A 22,369-nucleotide genomic window follows, 5' to 3' on the forward strand; every position below is an offset into this window, starting at 1 on the left:
CGAAAAGTTTTCAAACAAAATGCCTAGCGGTTCTCTAGAATGTAAATCGAGCGTTCGGTTTATGTTTTAGAGGCTCGCGGCACTGTGACGTGCTTAAGCTGGTGAGGTGCAGCTTGGGGCGTTACAGATTGTCACCAAATATGCACCTTACGCTCTGATACCAAACTGTCACACCCCGAATTTTGAATAAATAAATTCAAATCCGAGACGCGATAACTTATCAAGCACAAGAAAAACACATATAAAATTTTTCATTTAAATTAAGCAACTAAACAAACTGAGCTCACAATGTCAATACCGACTCATTCTTTAGAGTCACATATTACATTACAGATAGTTTACAAATTAAACTAAATGATAATTCAATAAGTAAACACACCCACCACAACACACTACACAGCGGAGGACTTAAAACTAAGAGTACCCTTCGACGTCCACACTACCGAACGTACACCTTAGCTTCGACGATGATTAATCGATATTTTAACCTACACAATAAACCCTACACCATGGAATAGTGCACCGGGTTGAAACAACAAACCTGGTAAGCTTTTGCATGCTCGTGTGAGTAAACTCAATTAAAATGATCGACTCACGTCACACATGCTTATAATTTCTCAACTCGTGAGATAAATTAAAGAAACAACATTTAACTCCACAAAACACAACCAAACATACAATCACACTCGGTATCATTTAGTAATCCTTGCATAGAAATTTAGTTCAGGAGATCACCAAAAGTCACACAATTCAAATTATAGCAACTCCTGCATATAGTTTAGTTCAGGAGATTACACTTAAAATCAACCATTAGAATGAAAAGGAAAATCAATAAGGAAGTCAAACAACTCACACCAATGTCGATGATCACCCATCAACTCCCAACTAATGTCGATGATCACCCATCAACTCCCAACTAGAGTTCGAACCTACGATAATGCTTGCCTCTGTCACTACTGTGACACCAGATCCGAAGATTAGAAACTGTCACCACTGTGACACCATATCCGTAGATCAGAAACTATCACCACTGTGACACCAGATCCGAAGATCAGAAACTGTCACCACTGTGACACCAGATCCGTAGATCAGAAAACATTTAAAACAAATCCCACATGACTCAAATACCTTCCTCAAGCAAAACACACTTTTACACAATAATGAACACATCATGATAATTGTATGCTCGTAAGAGAAATGCTCGAAATAAAAATTCAATCAACTCTCAATCATTACTTCACCAATGTCACACCATCCAATATATATATTCCACGTAAATATATATATACGTAGTCATTCACGCAGGAATGACCACTAATACCAACTATAGTTCATACGTATTAAAACCAAGAAATTTATTTTATACTTCAATTCATTTTTTTACCTGTGAGCCGTAGCCCTATGAACCGTAGTCGATCGAGTTCATATTATTTCAAACAAATCTTTATTTTCGAAAACGATTTACAATTATCAGTCAATTCCGACAATTAAATAACTCGGTGAGTAAATCTCACGTGGTTCATTTACGGATCTAGTGTCAATTAAATATTTTCTGATCTACGGATCTGGTGTCACAGTGGTGACAGTTTCTGATCTTCGGATCTAGTGTCACAGTGGTGACAGTTTCTGATCTACGAATCTGGTGTCACAGTGGTGACAGTTTCTAATATTTGGATTTGGTGTCACAGTAGTGACAGAGGCAAGCATTATCGTAGGTTCGAACTCTAGTTGGGAGTTGATGGGTGATCATCGACATTAGTTGGGAGTTGATGGGTGATCATCGACATTAGTGTGAGTTTTTTGACTTCCATATTGATTTTCCTTTTCATTCTAATGGTTGATTTTAAGTGTAATCTCCTGAACTAAACTATATGCAGGAGTTGCTATAATTTGAATTGTGTGACTTTTGGTGATCTCCTGAACTAAATTTCTATGCAGGGATTACTAATTTATACCGAGTGTGATTGTATGTTTGATTGTGTTTTGTGGAGTTAAATGTTGTTGCTTTAATTTATCTCACGAGTTGAGAAATTATAAGCATGTGTGATGTGAGTCATTTTAATTGAGTTTACTCACACGAGCTTGCAAAAGCTTACCGGGTTTGTTGTTTCAACCCGGTGCACTATTCCATGGTGTAGGGTTTATTGTGCAGGTTAAAATATCGATTAATCATCGTCGAAGCTGAGGTGTACGTTCGGTAGCGTGGACGTCGAAGGGTACTCTTAGTTTTAAGTCTTCCGCTGTGTAGTGAGTTGTGGTGGGTGTGTTTACTTATTGAATTGTCATTCAGTTTAATTTGTAAATTATCTGTAATGTAATATGTGACTCTAAAGAACGAGTCGGTATTGACATTGTGAGCTTAGTTTGTTTAGTTGCTTAATTTAAATGAAAAATTTTATATGTGTTTTTCTTGTGCTTGTTAAGTTATCGCGTTTCGGATTTGAATTTATTTATTCAAAATTCAGGGCATGACAGCAGGTATATGTGATCTCGTCACTTTAGCAACATCAGAAAACACATCAGGCAGAGTGTCTGCTACGTTCTGCAGCTCGATAATTCGTCGCACTTCAAGTTCGGACTGTGTGGTACGGGGATCGAGATGAGACATAGTGGGGATAGACCCCGACAATTCTTGTCGTTCCTGTTGAACATCTATGTTCTTATCTGCCCCTAACGACGGGAAGATTGTCTCATCAAAGTGACAATCCGCAAATCTAGCGGTAAAGAGATCGTCTGTCAAGGGTTCAAAATAGCAGACGATAGTTGGAGATTCATAGCCAACATAGATGCCCATTCGTCGTTGTGGACCCATCTTAGTACGTTGTGGCGGCGTAATAGGCACATAAATGGCACATCCAAAAATGCGTAAGTGCGAGATCGGGCTCGTACCTAGTCACTAGCTGTAAAGCAGAATAAGATTGGATGGCAGCGAGTCGTAGACGAATTAGCGTCGCTGCATGTAGTATTGCATATCCCCAAGCGGAAACAAGGAGACTGGTGCGCATAACCATGACTATGAACATGGGGAACTGGATGTTCCACATCAATCCCCAGTGACATGCAATAGTAATCGCACGATGTAAACTCCCCAGCATTATCAAGTCGTATTGACTTAATTGGGTGGTCTGGGTAGTGAGCCCGTAGACGGATAATTTGGGCTAGGAGTTTAGCATAAGCAGCATTTTGAGTGGACAACAGCGCGACATGTGACCAGTGTGTCGACGCATCAATCAATACCATAAAGTATTTAAAAGGTTCGCATGATGGTTGAATTGGTCCACAGATATCCCCATGGATTCGTTGTAAGAACGGAATGAGTATTTTGGGATCCTTTGCGTAGGACAGTCTCGGTCCTAATTTCCCTAAGGAACTAGCTTTGCAAAATGAGCAAGGGGCCTTAGAAGCAACCAATGAGGATTTTGGTTGGGCCTGAGCAACTGTAGCGCTATTAGAAGCAAAATGTGTGACTACATCACCCATCATGGCGTTAGAACCATGGGAAGTGGCACCCATGGCGCCATTGCCATGGGTGATGCCCTTTTTGGCGTTGTCAAGGGGGACGGACATGTGTAACGTCCCGAACCTAAATTTACCAGTTTACGAGTCTTTCGATGGGTAAACGACATTTACATTTACTTTTTGGCTCCGTTTCGACACTTTAGGGGGCCCTAAAAGTTGACTTTTTGTTCGGGTCAAAATTTGAGAAATGTTCTTCATGAAAGTTGTAGAGGACGTTAAACCGAGCGCGTGCATATGTGATACGTAAAAATCGGAGTTCGTATGCGAAAGTTATAAGCGAAAAGGTAAAGTTACTGTTCATGGTAATTTTCTATAAATAGCTGAGGTACTGTGGTAAGTTTCCATTTTTGGAAACCTACCGGCTTTTCTCTCTCCTCTCCCCCGACCCTTTCTTCCTCTTCGGTCCGGTTTCTTCTTCCTTCGATTTCTTCCTCCTCCGACCGACCCACGACGAAATCCGGGCATCCCCAGGCTCGCCTCCCCCCTTGTTGCATATGTGGTGGTGTTTTGCAGAGATTTGGCCGGAGGGGCTCGATTTTGAGCCGTGAAGTTTACTGTAGCAGTTTGGGATTTTCGTCGATTTCCGGCGATTCCGGCCATCTCCGGTCACCATACCGGCGTCGAAGGTTCGGTTTTTGCCATAGATCATTTTGCCCCTAGCCTTGAGCCACGATTTGCAGTGTGGAGGTCGAATCGAAGATTTGAAATTCTGGGTTACTATTCACAATTCGGGTTCCAACTTCTCCTTAATTGTTGAGGTACTTCTAGTCGTTTTCTGGATTTGTAGCAGTTATGAAAGACGCTTAGAATGTTGAGTTGATGATGCTGGTAAAATTTGGTAGCCAGATATGGTGGTTGACCGGCGGTGCGTGGGGCCCACGTGCAGTCGTCTGTGGTGGCATGTGAGGGCGCGTCCGGCCGTTCCTGGTGAGTTGTTTTGCTCTATTGAGTAGTATATATTGTTACGAATTTATAGATAGGTGTTTGGTGGAAATTGGAGGAGGTTTGGATATTAATCAGAATTTCCGAAGTTCAATAGTTTGGTTATTGATTTATGAGAATTCCACTATCGGATTTCTCTCTGTTTTTCCCTAGAAACCTTCAATTAAAGAATTGGTGCAAATGATAAAGTTTTGGTTTAATCAGAGAAGAAATAGAAATGTTAATTCATGAGGATTTAATGTGGGAATCGTATTTAATTTCCGGATTGTTATTCACGAATTATAATTGTGTACAGGGCGATATACCGAGCTATTGCTCGATGAAGGAATTCGTATACGTGATCGCCTAAATAGTACTGTGAGTGGACATTTATTTTAAATTAAATGTGCATGCAGTATATTATTATTTTCCGATTGAGGTTTAATTTATTATTTGAATTATTGAGTATTATGATTTTATGAGCTGGATTTCTTGAGATTTATTATGCTCTATGAGTTACGGGATTTTAGTGGATTTCCTTCCCGAGGGCTTTCAATAGATTTTTCAATCTATTTTATTTATGAGTTATTGAGTTGGGAAACGATTTTCGGGAAGTGATTGATTAAGAAAATATTATGAGAATTATTGATTTCGAATATCAGTTTATATGATGATATACGAGTACGAAGGATTTAGCAAATATTTGAGCATGATTGAATTATCGAGATTTATTGAGTTTTGAGCTTTTCAGCCTTGAAGTTAGATTGAGATTTCTTTCGGAAAGCATTTGTTGATTTACAGAGTATTTGATTTATGCTTTCGAGGATTTATTGAGATATTGAGGTTTGAGTTAGCGGGATAATCCTGAGTTATGCTTTCAGTGGATTATTAATGTTTTATTGAAGTAACAGCGAGTTTCTTTCCGAAAGCAAGTAATTGAAAGAGGTTGTTTCCAGTTTATTGAGGAGGCTATTTACGGCGCATGCGCATATTACCTAGTTGGCAGTCCCTTCTAGGTAATAATCTGGTTGGCAGTCCCTTCCAGACTATATTCCGGTTGGCAGTCCCTTCCGATGCGTCATCTAGGTGGCAGTCCCTCCCAGATGGCATGAGATGGTTAGTTGGCAGTCCCTTCTATCCACCGCCTCCTATTCCGGTTGGCAGTCCCTTCCGATGCGTCATCTGGGTGGCAGTCCCTTCCGATGCGTCATCTGGGTGGCAGTCCCTCCCAGATGGCATGAGATGACTAGACAGCAGTCCTTTCTAGTCATCAAGCAAGCCTCTTGAAAAGGATTGAGGATGAGATTTTAAGAGATTTCAAGATGTTTTATTTCTTCGCGATTAAGATTGCAGTGAAGATGATGATTAAAAGTATTTTTCAAGATTGTTACTGCATGCGAGATTTTAGAGAATAACTTGGGAAAGCATTAAGTTTTACTTATTCATTCGAAATTACTTATTTTTCGTCCACTCACTCTAACGGTTTTTAAATGTTTTCCCCTGGGCCCTTCGGTTTCAAATGCCCAGTTTGCAGGCCAATTTAGCTTGAGGTCGAGCGTACTTGGGGTTGAGGCATAGCTGTAATAGCTTCCGCATTATAAAAGTATCGGCCTTTATCTTGTATTCTACCTTCTTGTACGCCTAAGAAATAGATTGCTCTGATAACCTTTGAGATTAATATGTTTAAGTTCAGAATTGTTTGTGAAATTGGGAGGTGTTGTGATTTAGGGAGCATGGTGGCTCCAGAAGTTTGTGGTGGATTATTTTTAGAAGTGTAAATGTCTTTCTACAGGTTTTTGGGTAGTCCACTTTTAGAGGGAGTTCCGCCAAATTTTTTGGTAGAATTTCTTCTAAGGTGGGCCCCGCAGGGCCACTTCGGATTTCAAGGTGAAATCCGGGGCGGGTCCTGTCAACATGTGCGGCCCTAAGCCTGCGGCGGCGGTCACACTAAGTCCGGGAATCAATCTTGATTCTTGCTTCTTTTCGCTCGAAAGAATGGATGTCCGTGTAAAGTTTTTAGTATACGGATCATCATGTCACGACTAGGATGTCCTAGTCAATCATGCCAAAGCCAAAATGTGTCAGAATCCAAGAGATCTTCTCTTATGACGTTATTGGATTCAATAGGCCGAATGGTAGTGACATAAAGTCCACTAGATTAATACATAAGCTTCTCTAAGATGCGCTTCCGTCCGCAATCATTAGAGGTAATGCAAAGGAACTCTTTTCCGTTCTCAGTATGCGTTTCCGCATGGAATCCGTTGGCTCGGATATCTTTAAAGCTCAATAAGGTTCGATTTGCCTTAGGAGTGTAGAGAGCTTCTGCGACATTAATCAAGGTGCCATTTGGCAAAAGGAATTGGGCCATTCCATGTCCTTGAACTAATCCTGATGGCCCAGCCATCGTAGTCACAAAGGAATATGTAGGCAACATCTCCAAGAATAATTGCCTATGGCGGAGAATGGTGTGCGTAGTCGCACTATCCGCAAGACATTGCAATTCTCCAGAATCCATTCCTAAAAGAAAAAGCTCGTAATTAAAAGAAGTCATAAAGAAAAGAACTCAACTTTTATTAATAAGCCAACGGAATTACATCATTGTCTCTTTCACTCGAGAGAATTTAATCCAAAAATTAGCTAATGCAAAACAATGGTAGTCGTCCAACTTCTTTCGGTAGCTCAAAGCAAATATGACCAGGTGAGTAGAGAGATGTCGGTGGAGCAAAGCTCGCTTAAGTACCACTTATCTCAAAACCTTCCTAGACATCACACTTACTTTGGGTGAGCCTACTTTGAAGAAAAACTAAACAATTGGCATTTACTACAAAAATAATATGGCAATTTCCTACATCTCTTGGAAAATAAAAACTTAATCAAAATCACCAGTTTCTGAATCTTGACCCTTGAACTCTTCCACCCTTAGATCGAGATCACCATCTTGATCTTCTTGTTCCATGTAATGTTCCTCCCTTGCTTCACGATACATCTTGTACGTGTTTGTAACATTCTGGGATGCTTTACACGCCCTTGCCCAATTTCTGGGTAGTCCACACCTAAGACAAGCATCTTTATGGTCAGGTTCCCTTGATCGAGACGCTTTTGGAGCGCTTTGGGGATGGTTTCTCTCTTTGGTGGCGACACCACCATAGCCGGAGGCTTGGCCTCTCTCTCTTTTCACATGTTTACCTCCACAGTTCCGTGCACGCCTATCTTGGCGGTTTCCTTCCTCTTTAGGGTGAGAATATGGACCAGAACGTCCAGAATTATCCCTTTCCTTGGGGTTTCGCTCCTTGCGCCCCCCTTTAGAGGCGCGACTATAATTGGACTTCGGAATTGACTTGGCTCCCACGGGTCTAGAGTTATAGTTCTTCACAAGTATGTTGTCGTGCTTTTCAACCACGTTCATGGCACCAATAAGCTCATGAAATCTTGTGATGCGTCCAGCATTGACATCAATCTGATAGTTCTTGGCTACCATCAATGCAGAGACGGGGAAGGTAGAGAGAGTCTTCTCGATCAACATCGTATCAGTGATTTTCTGTCCACAAAATTCCATCAAAGACTTGATACGAAGTGCTTCCAAATTGTAGTCAAGTACAGACTTGAAATCACAAAAGCAGAGGCTATGCCATCTCACTTCTAAGTCTGGAAGCAGGGAGTCACGAACGTTGCCAAAACGCTGCTCGAGTTCTACCCATAGTTTTCTTGGGTCTTCCTCATTGAGGTACTCACTCGAGAGCGCGTCATTCATGTGCCTTGTCATGAGAATGATGGCTTTAGCTTCATTCGCCTCTCTCGTAGCTCTATTTTCTTCAAAAGCAGCAGCTTGTTGAGGAGTAAGCACGTCCTGACTTGGCACTTGGATCCTACTCAGGATCCCATCAGCCTTAAGATGCTGGCGCACATTACGGACCCACTTATGGTATCCTGCGCCTGTTGTCTCTAGTGGAGCGAAGCTCAACTTGTTCAGGTTACTCATCCTGAAAAACAACAAGAAAATAGGGTTAGTTTCGGAGCGAAAAGGGCTACCACGAAAACAGTAAAAATTTCTGAGTGTAGTCGCTTCCAATAAATTAGGAATTTCCGAGCGTAATCGCTTCCAAGAAATTCGATTCCAATAGGGGTTGGATTAGATCGAAACAATGATGTTTGTGGTCGATCGTTTTATCTCAACAAACTCTAAGTTTGGAAGACTCTACAAGCTCCAAGCTTGGAGTGAGCACGAACCCCCACAGTTAGGCTTAATTTGTTCTCCCCTATGATAAAGAAAAGGGGTAGAAGAAGGGAGGTTGCAAGTCCCCGAGAAAAAGAAGAGAAAAGAATAAAAACTTCAAAAACGGGAACTTTTAGAAAAATTTACCTTGAAAAGTTACTGGAAATCTTGACTGGAAAAGTTGTTGAGGATGGCCGGAAAACTGTTGCCAGAGGTCGCCAGAAAAGTGGCCGGAGCTAGGCTGGGTTGCTGCAGGAGCTGCGCAGGGGCTGTGCGGAGGCTGTGCGGAGCTGGCAGGCAATCTGTCGGCAGGGGCTAGGCAGGTGTCGACAGGTCTCGGCGGGGCTGCATAGGGGTCTCGGCAGGGGCTAGGCAGGGCTCTCGGCAGATGTCAACAGGGCCAGGCACATGGGTGCGCAGGTCTCGGCAGATGCGTGCAAGGCTGTCGGCAGGGGCTCGACAGCTTCTCGGCAGATGTGCAGGGGCTAGGCATAAGGCAAGGGCCGGTCTGATTTTTCTGACGGCCGGTTCAGGCGGATTCCGGCCGGTTCTGGTGGTTTCGCCGCCGGTTCTAGGCTCCTTGAGGTTGGGGCTTTGATATGTAAGGCAGTGGATTCTTGGATTTAAGGGCTATGAAATTAGGGTTTCAGGGTTAGGGCTTCGTGCTAATAACGTGTTTTAGAGAAACAGGAATTCAGAGAAAATCGATGTATATTCTCATTGATAATAGGGGCCTCTTTATATAGAGGATTACAAGGCATAGAATCTGAATCATACAAGGAAAGGTAATTATACATTGAATAGGAATCTCTAAAATTCTCCGAGATTATCTGATTAAACTCTATTACCACTAGATCAAGTAACCTAGAGTTTGGGTCATACACAAAATAGAGATTTACTTGAACAAATTCAAATTAAATAGAAAATTTCACTTGCACAGACTTTGGCTTCTAATTAGGCCAAAGGATGTTGCTTTTTAGCTTAACTCTGAACTTTTGTATTGTATAAGCATACTAGACACCAATTTCATAACCACTATGTAGACACCTTCATACTCACTGATTCTTTATATTTGTATACAATTTATAGTAGATTCCTCTAGAAGCATTTTTTAACATAGTCCTCATGCAATTTTCTACCATACCTACCGGCAAAACATCAAAAATCAGGTTATCCCTTTTATTCAGGACTTCTTTCTTCATAATACCCATCTTCATCTTACCAATCAAACTAATATTGTTTTAATTCCTAAGATTGATGAACTAAACTTGTGAATCATTTTCGTCCAATTAGTCTTCGTAATGTAAGTTACAAAATCATCTCCAAAATAATTGTTAATAGACTAAGACCTCTTCTTTTCAAATGTATTTCACATAATCAAGGTGCTTTTGCCCCTGGGAGATCTATTCTTGATAACATTCTTATTGCTCATGAGCTTTTCTCTTCTTTTAATAAAACCAAAAATAAGAAAGGTGCTTTGAATATCAAATTAGATGCGGAAAAAGCCTATGATTTTTTGCATTGGGATTACATTGCTCATTGTCTAGCTAAATTTGGTTTTCACAAGCATTGGATTGATCTGATCATGAATTGTATAACTTCTGTCAGCTTCTCTATTCTTTTGAATGGGCTCTCCTCATATTATTTTTTCCCCTAGGAGGGGTGTCAGACAAGGTGATCCTCTTTCCCCTTATATATTTATTCTTTGTATGGAAGCTTTAATTCAAAATCATGTGGGCTTATTAAGTTCTTCTAATGGTATCAAAATTTCCAATCTCTTCTTTGCTGATGATTGTCTGATCTTCCTTTCAAAAAAAAATATGATTGTCTGATCTTTACTAGAGCTACTGCTACAGCTGCCGGAAATGTTCTCCAGGCCTTAAATCTTTTCAGTAGAGCAACTGGACAGCAGATCAATTATCAAATCTACTTTATATTTTGGGCTAAATACTGGTTACTACCCTGTAGTTTGGGTAGAAAATCAATTCAGTCCCTGGACTTCTATTTTCATCAAAAACACCTTTGTACTTTCAATTTTAATCTAATAGGTCCAATTCGTTAATTTTCTGTTATGGGTTCCAGTTAAAGTTGAGGTATTTGTTTAAAAACATTTTATTTGATAGATTTCTAATACTGAGACCCACTCCTAAACTGACTATGCATACCACCTCAACACCACATCATAAAACATAGGCCTCATATGAGCCACGTCAGCAAGTTAACGGACTCAATTAATGGAAAACTAACAGATTTGACCTATTAGATTAAAATTGAAAGTGCAGGGGTATTTTTGATGAAATTAGAAGTTTAAGGACTAAATTGATTTTGAACTCAAACTACAGGGTAGTAATCAGTATTTAGCCCTTATATTTTTTGAGCCGTGACCACTTACCCGATTTTAGACTACAAATTGTCCACTTACTCCACTAAGAGTTTTTTAACCTCATTTATCCAATCTAACATCTATTGACAGTTTTGACCTTATTTTAATTATTAATTTACACTCATCTCTCTCTCTCACACACACATCCGCCGTCGTCTCTCACACACATCTGCCGTCTCCTCACCAGACCACCGTCTCCTCACCCAGACCACCGTCGTCTCCTCACCGCCGACACCTTGATCTACCTAGACGTGCGTGAGTTCCTCAGAGACTCCACCAGCGGCGGCAAATCCCGCGGCCGTAGCTCGTCCATGTCCAACGACGAGTTGCCGGACGCTCTCTACTTGTGCAGGAACCTCCCTATCAGCTTCGACGGCGAATCCTCCTCCTCAATCTTCGCCGCCGTCTTCTTCTTCCGACCAAACTCAAATTCCCCGCCGGAGCAAACATTGCTCCCGTCGTCCTTCCAGAAATCGATACTGGACTCCCGGAAAATCCCGGCGCCGAGTTTCGTGGGGTCGGCTTCTGTAGTGGTGGAGGAAGCGCCGCCCTCGTCGATCTTGACGAAGACCTCGCGGCGGTCGGAGGAATCAACGGCGCTTATTGCATATTGTTCGTTGTGGTGATCCAGTAGAATGGGGAGCTTCTCGTGGCTGCTGTGGTCTGCTTCGGCAGAGATGTGTTTACTGGAGCTAAGAGATTTGAAGGATTTCTTGAGTGAGAAATCCATCCCAGGCTGACAGCTATAGCAACTCCGGCTAATAAAATACTCATTGTTATTCTATAATATTATAATATAAAAGCGTAACGTCAGGGAAGTCGCTGGTGTTTGGAATCTGAGATATGATAAAAGAAGAAGGTCTGGTTTGAATGTTCCTAATATGATTATTAGGAGGCAATAATATGAGTATTGGGGGCAATAATATGATTACTGAGGGGCAATAATATGGTTACTGGGTATTATTAGGGGGCAATAAATTCAGATGCCGGAATCCGGTCTCCAGTCCGGTAGCCGGATTCCGATCACCGGTCGCCGGAGACCGCAGCCGGCCACTGGTCACCGGAGCACAGCAAGGTGGAGAATGACTTCTCTCTCTAAGTGAGAAAGAAGGAGGGGGCAAAAAAAGTCCCAAAAATAAGTAAAAAGAATAAAAAAAAGAATTAATTGGGTATTAGGGAAATAATCCCTTAGAGTGTTTTGGGTAAATGGGGTTAAAAAACTGTTAGTGGAGGAAGTGGGCAATTTTTAAGCTGAAATTGGGTAAATGATCATTTCCCCTATATTTTTCTCATAACATTCCTACTACTCTTAGGAACCATATTAGTCATATTTTAGCAATTCAACATTAAACTACGATCGGCCGCTATCTTAGAATTAATAATTTTTGGAAAGATAATAATTTTAAGACTTGGTCCTTAAAATGTAAAAGAAGTTAGCAGGTTGGAAGCCACCTCTTTATCCAGAGGTGGCAAGCTGATTCTCCTGACATCTTTCAGGTATGCCAAACCATGTCCTTTCTTGCTTTAAATGTTCTTCAGATATTATTCAGGCTATGGACTCTGAATGTAGGAAATTTTTTTGGGGCAATCTTACTCAAAACCCTATTGCTTGGAGCTGTATCTGTACTCCTAAAGATATAGGGGATTAGGCATTAGAGCTTTTTCAACTTTTAATCAAGCTGCCCTTACTAAATTAGGCTAGAAAATTCTTACTGAACCAACTAATTGGTGAGTTCGATTAATTAAAGCAAAGTATCTTAGACGTTTTTCTTTTTGGACTGTTGAGAAAAAATCATCTGCTTCTTTTGCCTGGAAAGGAATTCTGGAATCAAGGAATTTACTAACTGTAGGAATGCGCTGGTCTATTGGAGATGGTAAGACTACTAATATCTGGTTGTTTAATTGGGCACACTACTAATATCTGGTTGTTTAATTGGGCACATCCATTCCCTCTTCTGAATTTCATTCATGATTCTCAAAAGTATAGTATTAACACCTCTGAAGTTGTTGCGGATTATATTCAAATTTCCCATTGGAATGAGACTAAATTGAATGATGTTCTGCCTCCACAAGTAGTCAATCATATCCTGTCTATTCCCCTTCCTTATTTTCCTCACAATAATGAAATGGTTTGGGCTCCAACAGGTAATGGCAAATTTTCAATTAAGTCAGCATCTTCCCTTCTTTATCAGAACGTTGCTGCTCATTCTAAATCTTAGCTCTTGTTAAAAATTTGGAAACAAAATTTACCTCCCAAAGTGAAAGTCAGAAAAGGAAAAACATCAAGCTCAAGTGTTTGCCAGATCTGGATAAAAATACTTTAGAGCTAGTGCTTACTCCAAACCACCTGTCAAAAGTAAAACTTGCAGTTATTTATAAGTGAATGAAAAGGCAGCTAAATTTTACCAGTAAATTCAAGTACTGCACACACCAACAAGGAATAACATATTTAGTCTGGAAACCAGTGCTAATTCTATCTAATTCTCATCTATTCAGAATGATGACAGGATTCTATCATTTGTACTTCAATCTTTCATAATTAGATATTGTCGGTTTCTGAATTAGGAAACTCAATTAAAAGTTGCCAAGGAGATGTCAACTATACAGTAAAGATGCAATAACTAGAATGCAAGGACAAGAAATTGTCAAGATAAAAAATCCAAAAAGAATGGCAATATGAAGAATTACTTCCATGACAGAATTTTCCACGTGTGAAAAGGAACGCTGTAGTTTTTCTTTGAAATAGTTACACCAAAATATAAACAAAAGGCTAGTTTCAAAAGCTCCATTTTAAATTTTAGGGTCCTTGACCAAAAGCCCCAAAATGAGCCAAAGTTATCTCACTTACCCCAGCAAGAGATTTTTATTCCCACTTACCCAATATAAAGCGAAATGACAATTTTAACCTTCAATTAATTAAAAAAATTACAGCTTCAGACTCTCTCTCCTCTATCTCTCTCTGCAGACCGATCTCTCTCTCCTCTGTGCGTCTCTCTCTCTCTCTCCCCAATCACCACCTTCGGCGCGGCATTGATTTACTTCAACGGCGAGTTCTTGCCGAGATCGGACCGGAGTTTTGCGCCCGTATAGAAGGACGGTGTTTTTTATCCAGCCGGGGAGAAGCGTCGGCAAGGATTTGAACGAATCGGCGAGAAGCATCGGAATCGTTATCGGACTGAACGAGGTTCGGGTGAGTCTGTTTCGCCAATTTGTGGAACGACGCTTTGATTTCGGCGAATGAGCTCGTCTCTGAAACGCCTAAGAGCTCGCAGGCGTTCTCTTCGGTGAACTAGGTCTGAGTTGACTCAGCGCTTTGATTTCTTATCAAAGATGAAGAGTCGAAATGAGTGAAGGTTAATTGGGTGTGAAATAGAAATAGCCACCGATCAGAATTTTGTCTTTGATTTTTGAAATGGTGCATTTGCCATTGTAATGGTTTTGTTTTGGGTGTTATCTTCTTCCTCTGGACATTTATGGTTTATGTTCTATTCATGGTTTGCCTTTCTTTTGGTTTTTGTGTTGACTGCTTGTGTCTCAATGTATAACAACTTAAAAGGAGGGGCTTGCTGTGTGTTACTTCAGTAGCTTTTCTATGACTTGGCTGATTTATATTGATTCTCAATGTAGACTTGGAAAGGAAAAGGGTATAGTATCAGATTGGGCATGAATTAGTGAAGATGCTCCTAAGAAAACAAGGTAACTTTGACATGTAGAGATGCTTTCTGTTATGTGTAGTGAACTATTTCGAACTATTCCATAGCATCCTGTACTTTCAATAGACGTGTATTGCCCCCCAATAGATGTCTGATAAAAGTCTATTGGAGGGCAATACATGTCTATTGGGAGGCAATAGACGTTTAAATTGATGCAATCTCTGATTTTTTTCTTTAATCAAAGTTTTATTTGTGTAATTTTAGGAAAATTAGTTCTCATTTCGGTAACCGAAACGTCTATTAGGGGGCAATATATGTCTATTGGGGGGCAATAGACGTTTTGAATTGATGTAATCTCCTCTTTTTTTTTCTTTAATCAAAGTTTTATTTGTATAATTTTAAAAAGATTGGTTCCCATTTCGGTAATCGAGACGTCTATTGAGAGGCAATAGATGTCTATTAGGGGGCAATAGACCTTATTGCTCTTATATTGGGGGGCAGTAGACATCTATTAGAGGGCAATATATTGTTGGGGCAATAGACGTCTATTGTGGGGCAATAGACGTCTATTGCTCCTCTATTGGGGGGCAATAGAGGGTTTTAAAAAAATCCGGTGGGCGGCAGCCGGTGACCGGAATCCGGCGACCGGTGACCAGCTCCGGCGAAGTCTCCTATGGTTTCTCTCTCTTCCAATTTCTCTTTCTCTCTTCTCTCTCTCTAAATAATAAAGGGGTGAGGGGTAAAATTGTATTAAAAAAAAATTAAAAACAAAAAAAAAATCTTAATGGAGTATTAGGGAAGACTCCCTTAGAGTGTATTGAGTAAGAGGGAATTAAAAAAACTTAATGGGGTTAGTGGGAACAAAATCCCTAGAAATGGGGTAAATGGACAAAAACCCTAAATTTTATTATTAGAAATCGAGCTTGTTAACCACTAAGCATCCCTGGTATAAAAAAAATAAAAAAATAAAAAACATACAGATATATCAATAACTTCCCCAAGAAACTGGCTGATGAATAAGTAATTGAAACACATCTCTGCAGCCATATGCAATCCACATCTACTCACATGCTTTCACTCTGCTAATCATATTATTAATAGTGATATATCAAATCATGCTCTATGGGGGCACATTTGCTTTCTAAGTTGCCTCATAGAAAAGAAAAGAAAAGAAAAGAAATCAGAAAACCTCTTACCAGTAGACAGGATCCATCCAACTAAATCATAAGACTCTCCCCAACTAAATCATAAGACTCTCCCAACCCCCTCAACACAATCCCACGTAATACTAAACTTCAACTTCCACAAAATATCGTAGGAAAGAGTCCACAAATGATAAATTCCTTTACTTTTATGATGATCTCAAGTAGAAATAGTATTGCCAAGGTGTTAATTTAACCATCATTAATTGATTGGCTGCCCTTTAAACGACCTCAAGCCACTTGGTGCAGCTTTGTTTTGTCTCTTTCTGACTACTATATGGCATGACCAGTCTGTTCATTACTCAGTAATTTTTTCTTTAACACATAAGTGCATGAACTCTTTTGTCATTATTATGGCAAAACGCAAGTATAACCCACCTTTTCTACAACATTCTCTGATCTGGGAAAGTGCTACAGCAATTTTAGAACCAACAAGTGCATTATTCTTCACCAGGGCAATGTCTAACTATTGGTTAAAGAGGCTTAATCAGACGACATGAAAAGTGCATTATTATTTGTAATATGCATAAGAAATCTTTCAAGTCAGCCTCCACTATGCTTAAACTTGGTTGTCATCAGCATTGTTTTCACTGAGAATATAAATATGGCAAAATGGTTTTCGAAAGAAATATTAAAGGATACTCGAAGCCAAAGATGCTCCTCCAGTTAGTTCATTTACTCTTGCAAGCAAGAATGGAGTAGCAGCATTGCCTGTTATGTTCTTATCCCTGCAAAATGCAAACTTCCTTTTAGTATGTATAGAAAATGAGCCCTAAATACTATTAAGTGAAAAATATTATGCACGGGCAGAACAAGTCCACCTAGCTTCTCTAAGAGCTGTCTGTATTGCAGACTCAATTAAATTTCCAGAAGCCGAGTGTTCTTTAGGAATTGGAACAGCAATCAACATTCCAGTTCCAAGCTCAAGTTTAAGGTTTGCATCTGTAAAATGAAAATATTTGAGAAGAGAAGGTATTACTCTAAACTTCGATACAATTCCTTCTAGGTAAAATAACGAATTACCTATAAGCCGAGCACAATCATCTGGGGTATCTACACGGCAAGGCACCTAGATTTTGAAGTCAAGATGGAATGCAGAACTCAGTTAAACACAGATTTATTTTGAAACAATGTATTGACAAGGAGACACAAACACAGAATGGTAGGATTTATTGTTAAGGCACCATTATAAAGCATAACATGAATCAATACATTGTTTAGTATCTTGAGAACTTCTACCAAGTAACATTTTAAATAGTATTGACCATCGATACCTTGCAGCCACTTGCTTCTGTGAAAAATGCTGGAAATTCATTGGTCTTGTAAGCAGCTACACAAACTCCCTGTGTTTCCTATTTAAAAAAAGGTGCGACTTTAAATTGATAATCTTTTGGATATAATATAATTCCAATTATGTACATGGAGTTAGTTTACTACAGACCAAATATTCGAGGGTCCTTGGGATATCCAAAATTGATTTTACACCAGCAGAGATGACAGCTACAGGTGTCCTTCCAAGCTCAGTAAGATCAGAAGATATGTCCATTGCTGCAAAGGACAAAAACAAAATCTTATAACATTTTCCTACCCAACAGCGCACTCCTTAAAGCACTAACCTTGCTACACACATTTCTCTGGCCCAAGGTCAAGATTTAAATAACATTAATTTCTACATATGAACCACATGAGGCAAGAAAAACTGGTAGGTGTTATTAGGATGAGTTGCTGCACAGACACATAAGAGCGAAAGCAAAAACAATAGGTTTTTATAGAATATTAGTTCTTTCAAAAAATAGCCAAACAGCCTACACAATTCAGGTATCCATTTGAGGTACTTATATATGAATAATGATTTTTACACAATTCAGCCTACTCTTTTCTTTTCTCTCTCTGTTTTTTTTTTTTTTTTTTTTTTTACTGATAGGAAACGTTCATTAGAAGGAACTAGAAAAGCAATACAATACAGGGGACAATATGTCAATAGCATGAGAACTATATAGCAGCAAAATACCAAAAAAAGAAAGAAAGAAAAAAACAACCAAAAAGAGACTAACAGATTGTAAAAAAGAATAATCTCTAGACTGAAGAAAATACCAATGCCAAAAGCAGGACCCAAAAAAAAAAACGATTTTTACCCACAAGAGATCAACCTCTTCATCCCCTACTCCCTAAAATATCATCCAATTCCTGTCCAGCCCACACCACTGAAACACTGCCAACACAGGACCTCTCCTTAGCATAAGGCCCCTCTGTTTTCCTCCAACGAGCTTTTAACTTTCACTTATTAAGGCAACACATGAACTGGGATTGTCCCAGATCACTTGGATTGCCCTAAACAATCTTCGTCACAGGGACACAACAACTGGACAGTAGAGCAGCATGTGGATTCACCTTTCAGGATCTCTTTTACACATCAGACACCAATGGGTTGAGGCACCAAGAATGTCATGGGTCCTCTGAACCATATTGTGTTCATCATTCCATGAGCTAACACACGTACCTTGGGAGGTAATTTCGCCTTCCAATTTGCATGAGAGGGATAAAAAAAAAATTAAAAAAAAAAGAGAGAAAAGCTTTGATGCTTTGCATGAGAAAACTCCTAGTCTCCAACTTCCATAATTTCAATCCTGCCTAGACGGAACCAACAAGACATTTTCTAAGGCAAGACCTTATCCTCCTTTTTCCTTACCAAATTTCCAACATTGAAGTCCCTTCCCTTTACCTGTGACTCTAATTTCATCTACCCAAATGATCTCTTTCCCCTTCCAACAGGCCTTCCCATAGAAAATTCTGTCAAGCTTTTAATTCTTTTCGCCACAGTAATAGGGATACGAAAAAGTAAAAGTAAATAAGTTAATCTTCCCCCTCTAAATTCTTTTTTGCCACAATAATAGGATACTGATTGAATAATAGTTAATGTTCCCCCTCTAGATCGAGATACTTTGCTCCAATTGTCTAATAGTTTATCCACCTCTTCCAACATCAGATTCCAGAAACTCATTGGCCTCAAGAGGCAGGCCAGAAACATTTCATAGGCCAATGTACCTATATCGTACACAAAGACCATCGCTCACTCCTCAATTTCTTTCTTCGGTATGTATCCCTGCAATTGAACATTTACAAATATTGATATTCAATCCTGCAACAGCACTGAAACATCCAATATGAAAAGCAAAACTCTCAGATACTAATCTCCCTTTGATAGGAAATAAAATTGTGTCATCTGGAAACTGCAATTGAGTGATCTCCACTTCATCCCTCCGAATTACCAGACCCCTTAGAAAATGCCACTATTTAGCTCTTCAAAAAAATGCTCAGACTGTCAACCACCGTAGTACATAAGCCAAAAGTGGATAACCCCCTACATGCTCCAAACTTTCCCCTTGTCATCCCATTAATTGAAATTGAAATGATTGCCAATATCAAACATACCCTTTTCGATTTCCTCCAAACAAACCTGAAACCCTTTTTGTGCAAAAGAAAAATTCAAGAAATTCCAATCTAAAGGTCATAGGCTTTCCTCCACAGCCTCAGTATGTATTTCATAAAAGCATCTAAGATCTCCTGCCTTTTACAACTACCCTCGAGTTTGTAGTATAATTTCAGCATTTCGCTAGTGTAAACTTAGTAACGAGGATGACAAATCTCAGTAACGAGGATGAAAACACAGCCTCAGTATGTATTTAATAAAAGCATCTATAATCTGCCGCCTTTTACAATACCCTTGAGTCTGTACTATAAGTTCAGCATTTCCCTAGTGTAAACTTAGTAACGAGGATGACAAAACTCTGCTACTTATTTTGTTTTCCATTTCTTATTATCCCAGAATACAAGGTAACTACACTTAAAGTATTTACTGAAGTGAATGATGACAAATATCATTGACATTGGATCTTTTTCCTACGAGGGCCTCTATTTGCTACAGATAGACTACTTTGAGGCCTGCAATTTGGAGAAAACATGAATGTAGATTTGAGAAATATGGAGAAAATGATTGTGAGTATCATAGCATCACAAAAGATGGTAAAAGAATAACCAAGGCATAGGTAGTCAAATATTAAAAAAGAAGGCTTCCATCATGATATCTTAGTAATATCTAACATCAATATGTATATACAACTGACTTACTATGCTCGCCATGTTGATGTACTCCTCCAATTCCTCCTGTTACAAACAATGGGATGCCAACCTGCAATAAGATGCACATTCAAAAGCTACCAAGCATATACATTCGTATAACAACAAACACATATTCTTTCATTTTACTTATACAAAGTGGGGGGAAAAAAAAAGGAATTCCCAAGTAAAGCCAATAAAAGAGTATTTACCATATGAGCAAAAATCATGGTTGCAGAAACAGTAGTTGCACCGTTCCCTCTGGTTGCCACCTACAAAAGAGAGAACAAGTAACCTTGTAAAATTCAGCATCATAAATGACCATGAAAGAATTACAATAATGGAGAAATTTTATAGAAAATGATAACAGTTAGAAAATCTCGTCAGTATGTGAGTATGCAGTTTATTCCATAGGATCCAGCATTCTAATAAAACCAATAATATGTTACATACACATTTACAGAAATGCAGGCAATGCAAGTGATGGAAACCTACAATATAACCAGTTTTGGGCAATTCCCACCTCTAAAAGCATAAAGGTAAACTAAGACAATGATATTTGTCTCTCCAAATAAATGGTGGTATATGTATATGTGTGTATTTGTAAATCAAGCATTCGTTCTATAACCTCCAGTACAATAAATGCAATGCATAATTTACTTACAACATGTGCAATGTCTCTTCGAGCTGTCTTCTGAGCTCTTGGACCCAATCTGGCAAGCCTCTCCAGTTCTTCTATAGTTAGACCTACACAAAGATATTATTCTGAATAAAAAAAAAATCATGTAATCAAGTCCCCCAGAGTAATAATCTGTAAAAAAAGTCCCTTAGCAAACGAGTATTATCAATTCATTATCATCTATCAGTATCTACTTTCCTCTGAATCAGAAGACTAAATCATAAAAAAAAAGCTCTGAGATCTAATAAACAGAAACTCAAAAGGAGATCAAATCTGTTATGCTGACAAATGAAGCTATAACCTATTTTGAATTTGGTTGTTGCTCTAATTTTAACATTGTGACAGGTTATCCGGTTGCAATGATATATATATACTATGCATTCTCCTTAAGTCTGTCAAAACTTGTCTTTCCCAAACCATATCCAATAGCCAACCGATACGAAGTCATACACCCACATGCATTCTCCAATTCTATATACATTGATCTAAAATGCAGAAGAAGAGAGTCGAATATAAAGACCTATGCAAGGTGTGCCATCCAAGATAGCAATGGTGGCAGGAACAGCCCCATTTTCCCTGACAATTGCCTCAACCTCCTTTGCAGTCTCCAAATTCTTGGGATACGGCATCCCTAAGATACATAATTCAGAAAAAGAAAAAAGAAAAATTTAGCAGAGTTTCGAAGTATGATAGAATGGGGAGAATGAATGGGTTTCACTTTCACTCACCATGGGAAATAATGGTGGATTCAAGGGCAACGACGGCACGCCCATTTGACAAAGCTTCGGAAACCTCTGGAGAAATCTTGATTAAGGCCACACCGTCCTTGAAAACAAGATAGATAGATAGCCCCCAGTGTGAAATTTGGAACGCAGGTCAGCAAGAGAGAGACAGAGATAAAGTGAATTGGGAGGTCACCTTGTTTGCGTGGGAGGGATTGAAGTGTCTGCTGATACTGGACAGTCTTGAGAGAGCTGAAGACGACGCCATGCTTGATTGATACTACTCGATCGTCAAATGCTAAAACCCCAACCCTTTTCTTCTGTAAATAATCAAGTCCCACCGATCAATAAATTACCCAAACAAACTTAAGCCTCTTGATTCTACAACTCCTATCGCTTCTCTCCAATTTAAAATAGAGCCACTCTTGTCCGATTATTAGTTTTTTTGTCAATTATTTTAAATTAATAATTTAAAATAGCTCCCTTAAGTTTCCTTAGAGCAACTCCAACCGTTTCTGTATAATTGCAGATGATTGCTTTCTGTTTGGGGAAGCTTCTGTTAGAGAATGTCAGGCCTTCAATAATATTCTCTCTACCTATGCTCGAGCTTCTGGTCAAAAGATCAACCTTCAGAAATCTAGTGTTGTTTTTTAGTGGCAATGTGGGGGTGCACTCAAGTAACCAATTAGCTGCAGTTTTGGGTGTCAAATGTGTTAAGGAGCATGGTATGTACTTAGGGCTACCTGTCCATGTTGGACATAATAAAACAGCTATATTTGCGTACTTAAAGGAGAGACTCACCAAGAAATTATTAAGTTGGAGATCCAAGATTCTCAGTGCAGGAGGTAAGGAGTTGTTAATCAAAGTTGTTGCTCAAACCTTACCTAACCATGTTATGAATTGCTACTTGTTGCCAAAGTCTTTTTGTGACGATCTTCAACAGCTTTGCTCTCAATTTTTT

The 22,369-nt window shown here is 39.4% G+C and overlaps 2 protein-coding genes and 1 long non-coding RNA gene across 4 annotated transcripts; 1 reads left to right on the forward strand and 2 right to left on the reverse strand.

The window, feature by feature from the left end:
* The first annotated feature begins 2,561 nt into the window (after positions 1–2,561).
* LOC133727966 (uncharacterized) lies at positions 2,562–4,871 on the forward strand. The gene is made up of 2 exons (XR_009855471.1): positions 2,562–4,446; positions 4,757–4,871. It is a non-coding gene; the product is annotated as an uncharacterized LOC133727966 (long non-coding RNA).
* Positions 4,872–7,040: 2,169 nt separating this feature from the next.
* Positions 7,041–12,724, reverse strand: LOC133732792 (uncharacterized). The gene is made up of 2 exons (XM_062160376.1): positions 8,801–12,724; positions 7,041–8,420 (listed from the first exon to the last, which is right to left on the reverse strand). The coding sequence occupies exon 2, from the start codon at positions 8,417–8,419 to the stop codon at positions 7,310–7,312; it is 1,110 nt and encodes a 369-aa protein (XP_062016360.1). The 5' UTR covers position 8,420; positions 8,801–12,724; the 3' UTR covers positions 7,041–7,309.
* A 573-nt stretch (positions 12,725–13,297) lies between these two features.
* Positions 13,298–21,975, reverse strand: LOC133732793 (pseudouridine-5'-phosphate glycosidase). Of its 2 annotated transcripts, none has more exons than XM_062160377.1 (13): positions 21,605–21,973; positions 21,415–21,511; positions 21,207–21,317; positions 20,672–20,754; positions 20,220–20,279; positions 20,020–20,080; positions 17,333–17,439; positions 17,166–17,243; positions 16,915–16,960; positions 16,713–16,833; positions 16,534–16,619; positions 16,270–16,353; positions 13,298–13,383 (listed from the first exon to the last, which is right to left on the reverse strand). In XM_062160377.1, the coding sequence occupies exons 1-13, from the start codon at positions 21,674–21,676 to the stop codon at positions 13,370–13,372; spliced, it is 1,020 nt and encodes a 339-aa protein (XP_062016361.1). In that variant the 5' UTR covers positions 21,677–21,973; the 3' UTR covers positions 13,298–13,369. The 2 variants fall into 2 exon arrangements, 1 of the variants encoding a protein (XP_062016361.1); XR_009857316.1 differs by having other exon boundaries at positions 13,336–13,383; positions 16,270–16,357; positions 21,605–21,975.
* Positions 21,976–22,369: the final 394 nt, after the last annotated feature.

Source organism: Rosa rugosa, chromosome 2 (assembly GCF_958449725.1).
Source record: "Rosa rugosa chromosome 2, drRosRugo1.1, whole genome shotgun sequence".
NCBI classification, from domain to species: Eukaryota; Viridiplantae; Streptophyta; class Magnoliopsida; order Rosales; family Rosaceae; genus Rosa; species Rosa rugosa.

Coding starts and splice junctions, on each gene's coding strand:
- LOC133732792 (XM_062160376.1), bottom strand. CDS start 8,419: ATGAGTAACCTGAACAAGTTGAGCTTCGCTCCACTAGAGACAACAGGC.
- LOC133732793 (XM_062160377.1), bottom strand. CDS start 21,676: ATGGCGTCGTCTTCAGCTCTCTCAAGACTGTCCAGTATCAGCAGACAC. Junction 20,081..20,219: donor CCATGATTTTTGCTCATATG/GTAAATACTCTT, acceptor ATCTTATTGCAG/GTTGGCATCCCATTGTTTGT. Junction 17,244..17,332: donor CAAGGACCCTCGAATATTTG/GTCTGTAGTAAA, acceptor TTTTTTAAATAG/GAAACACAGGGAGTTTGTGT.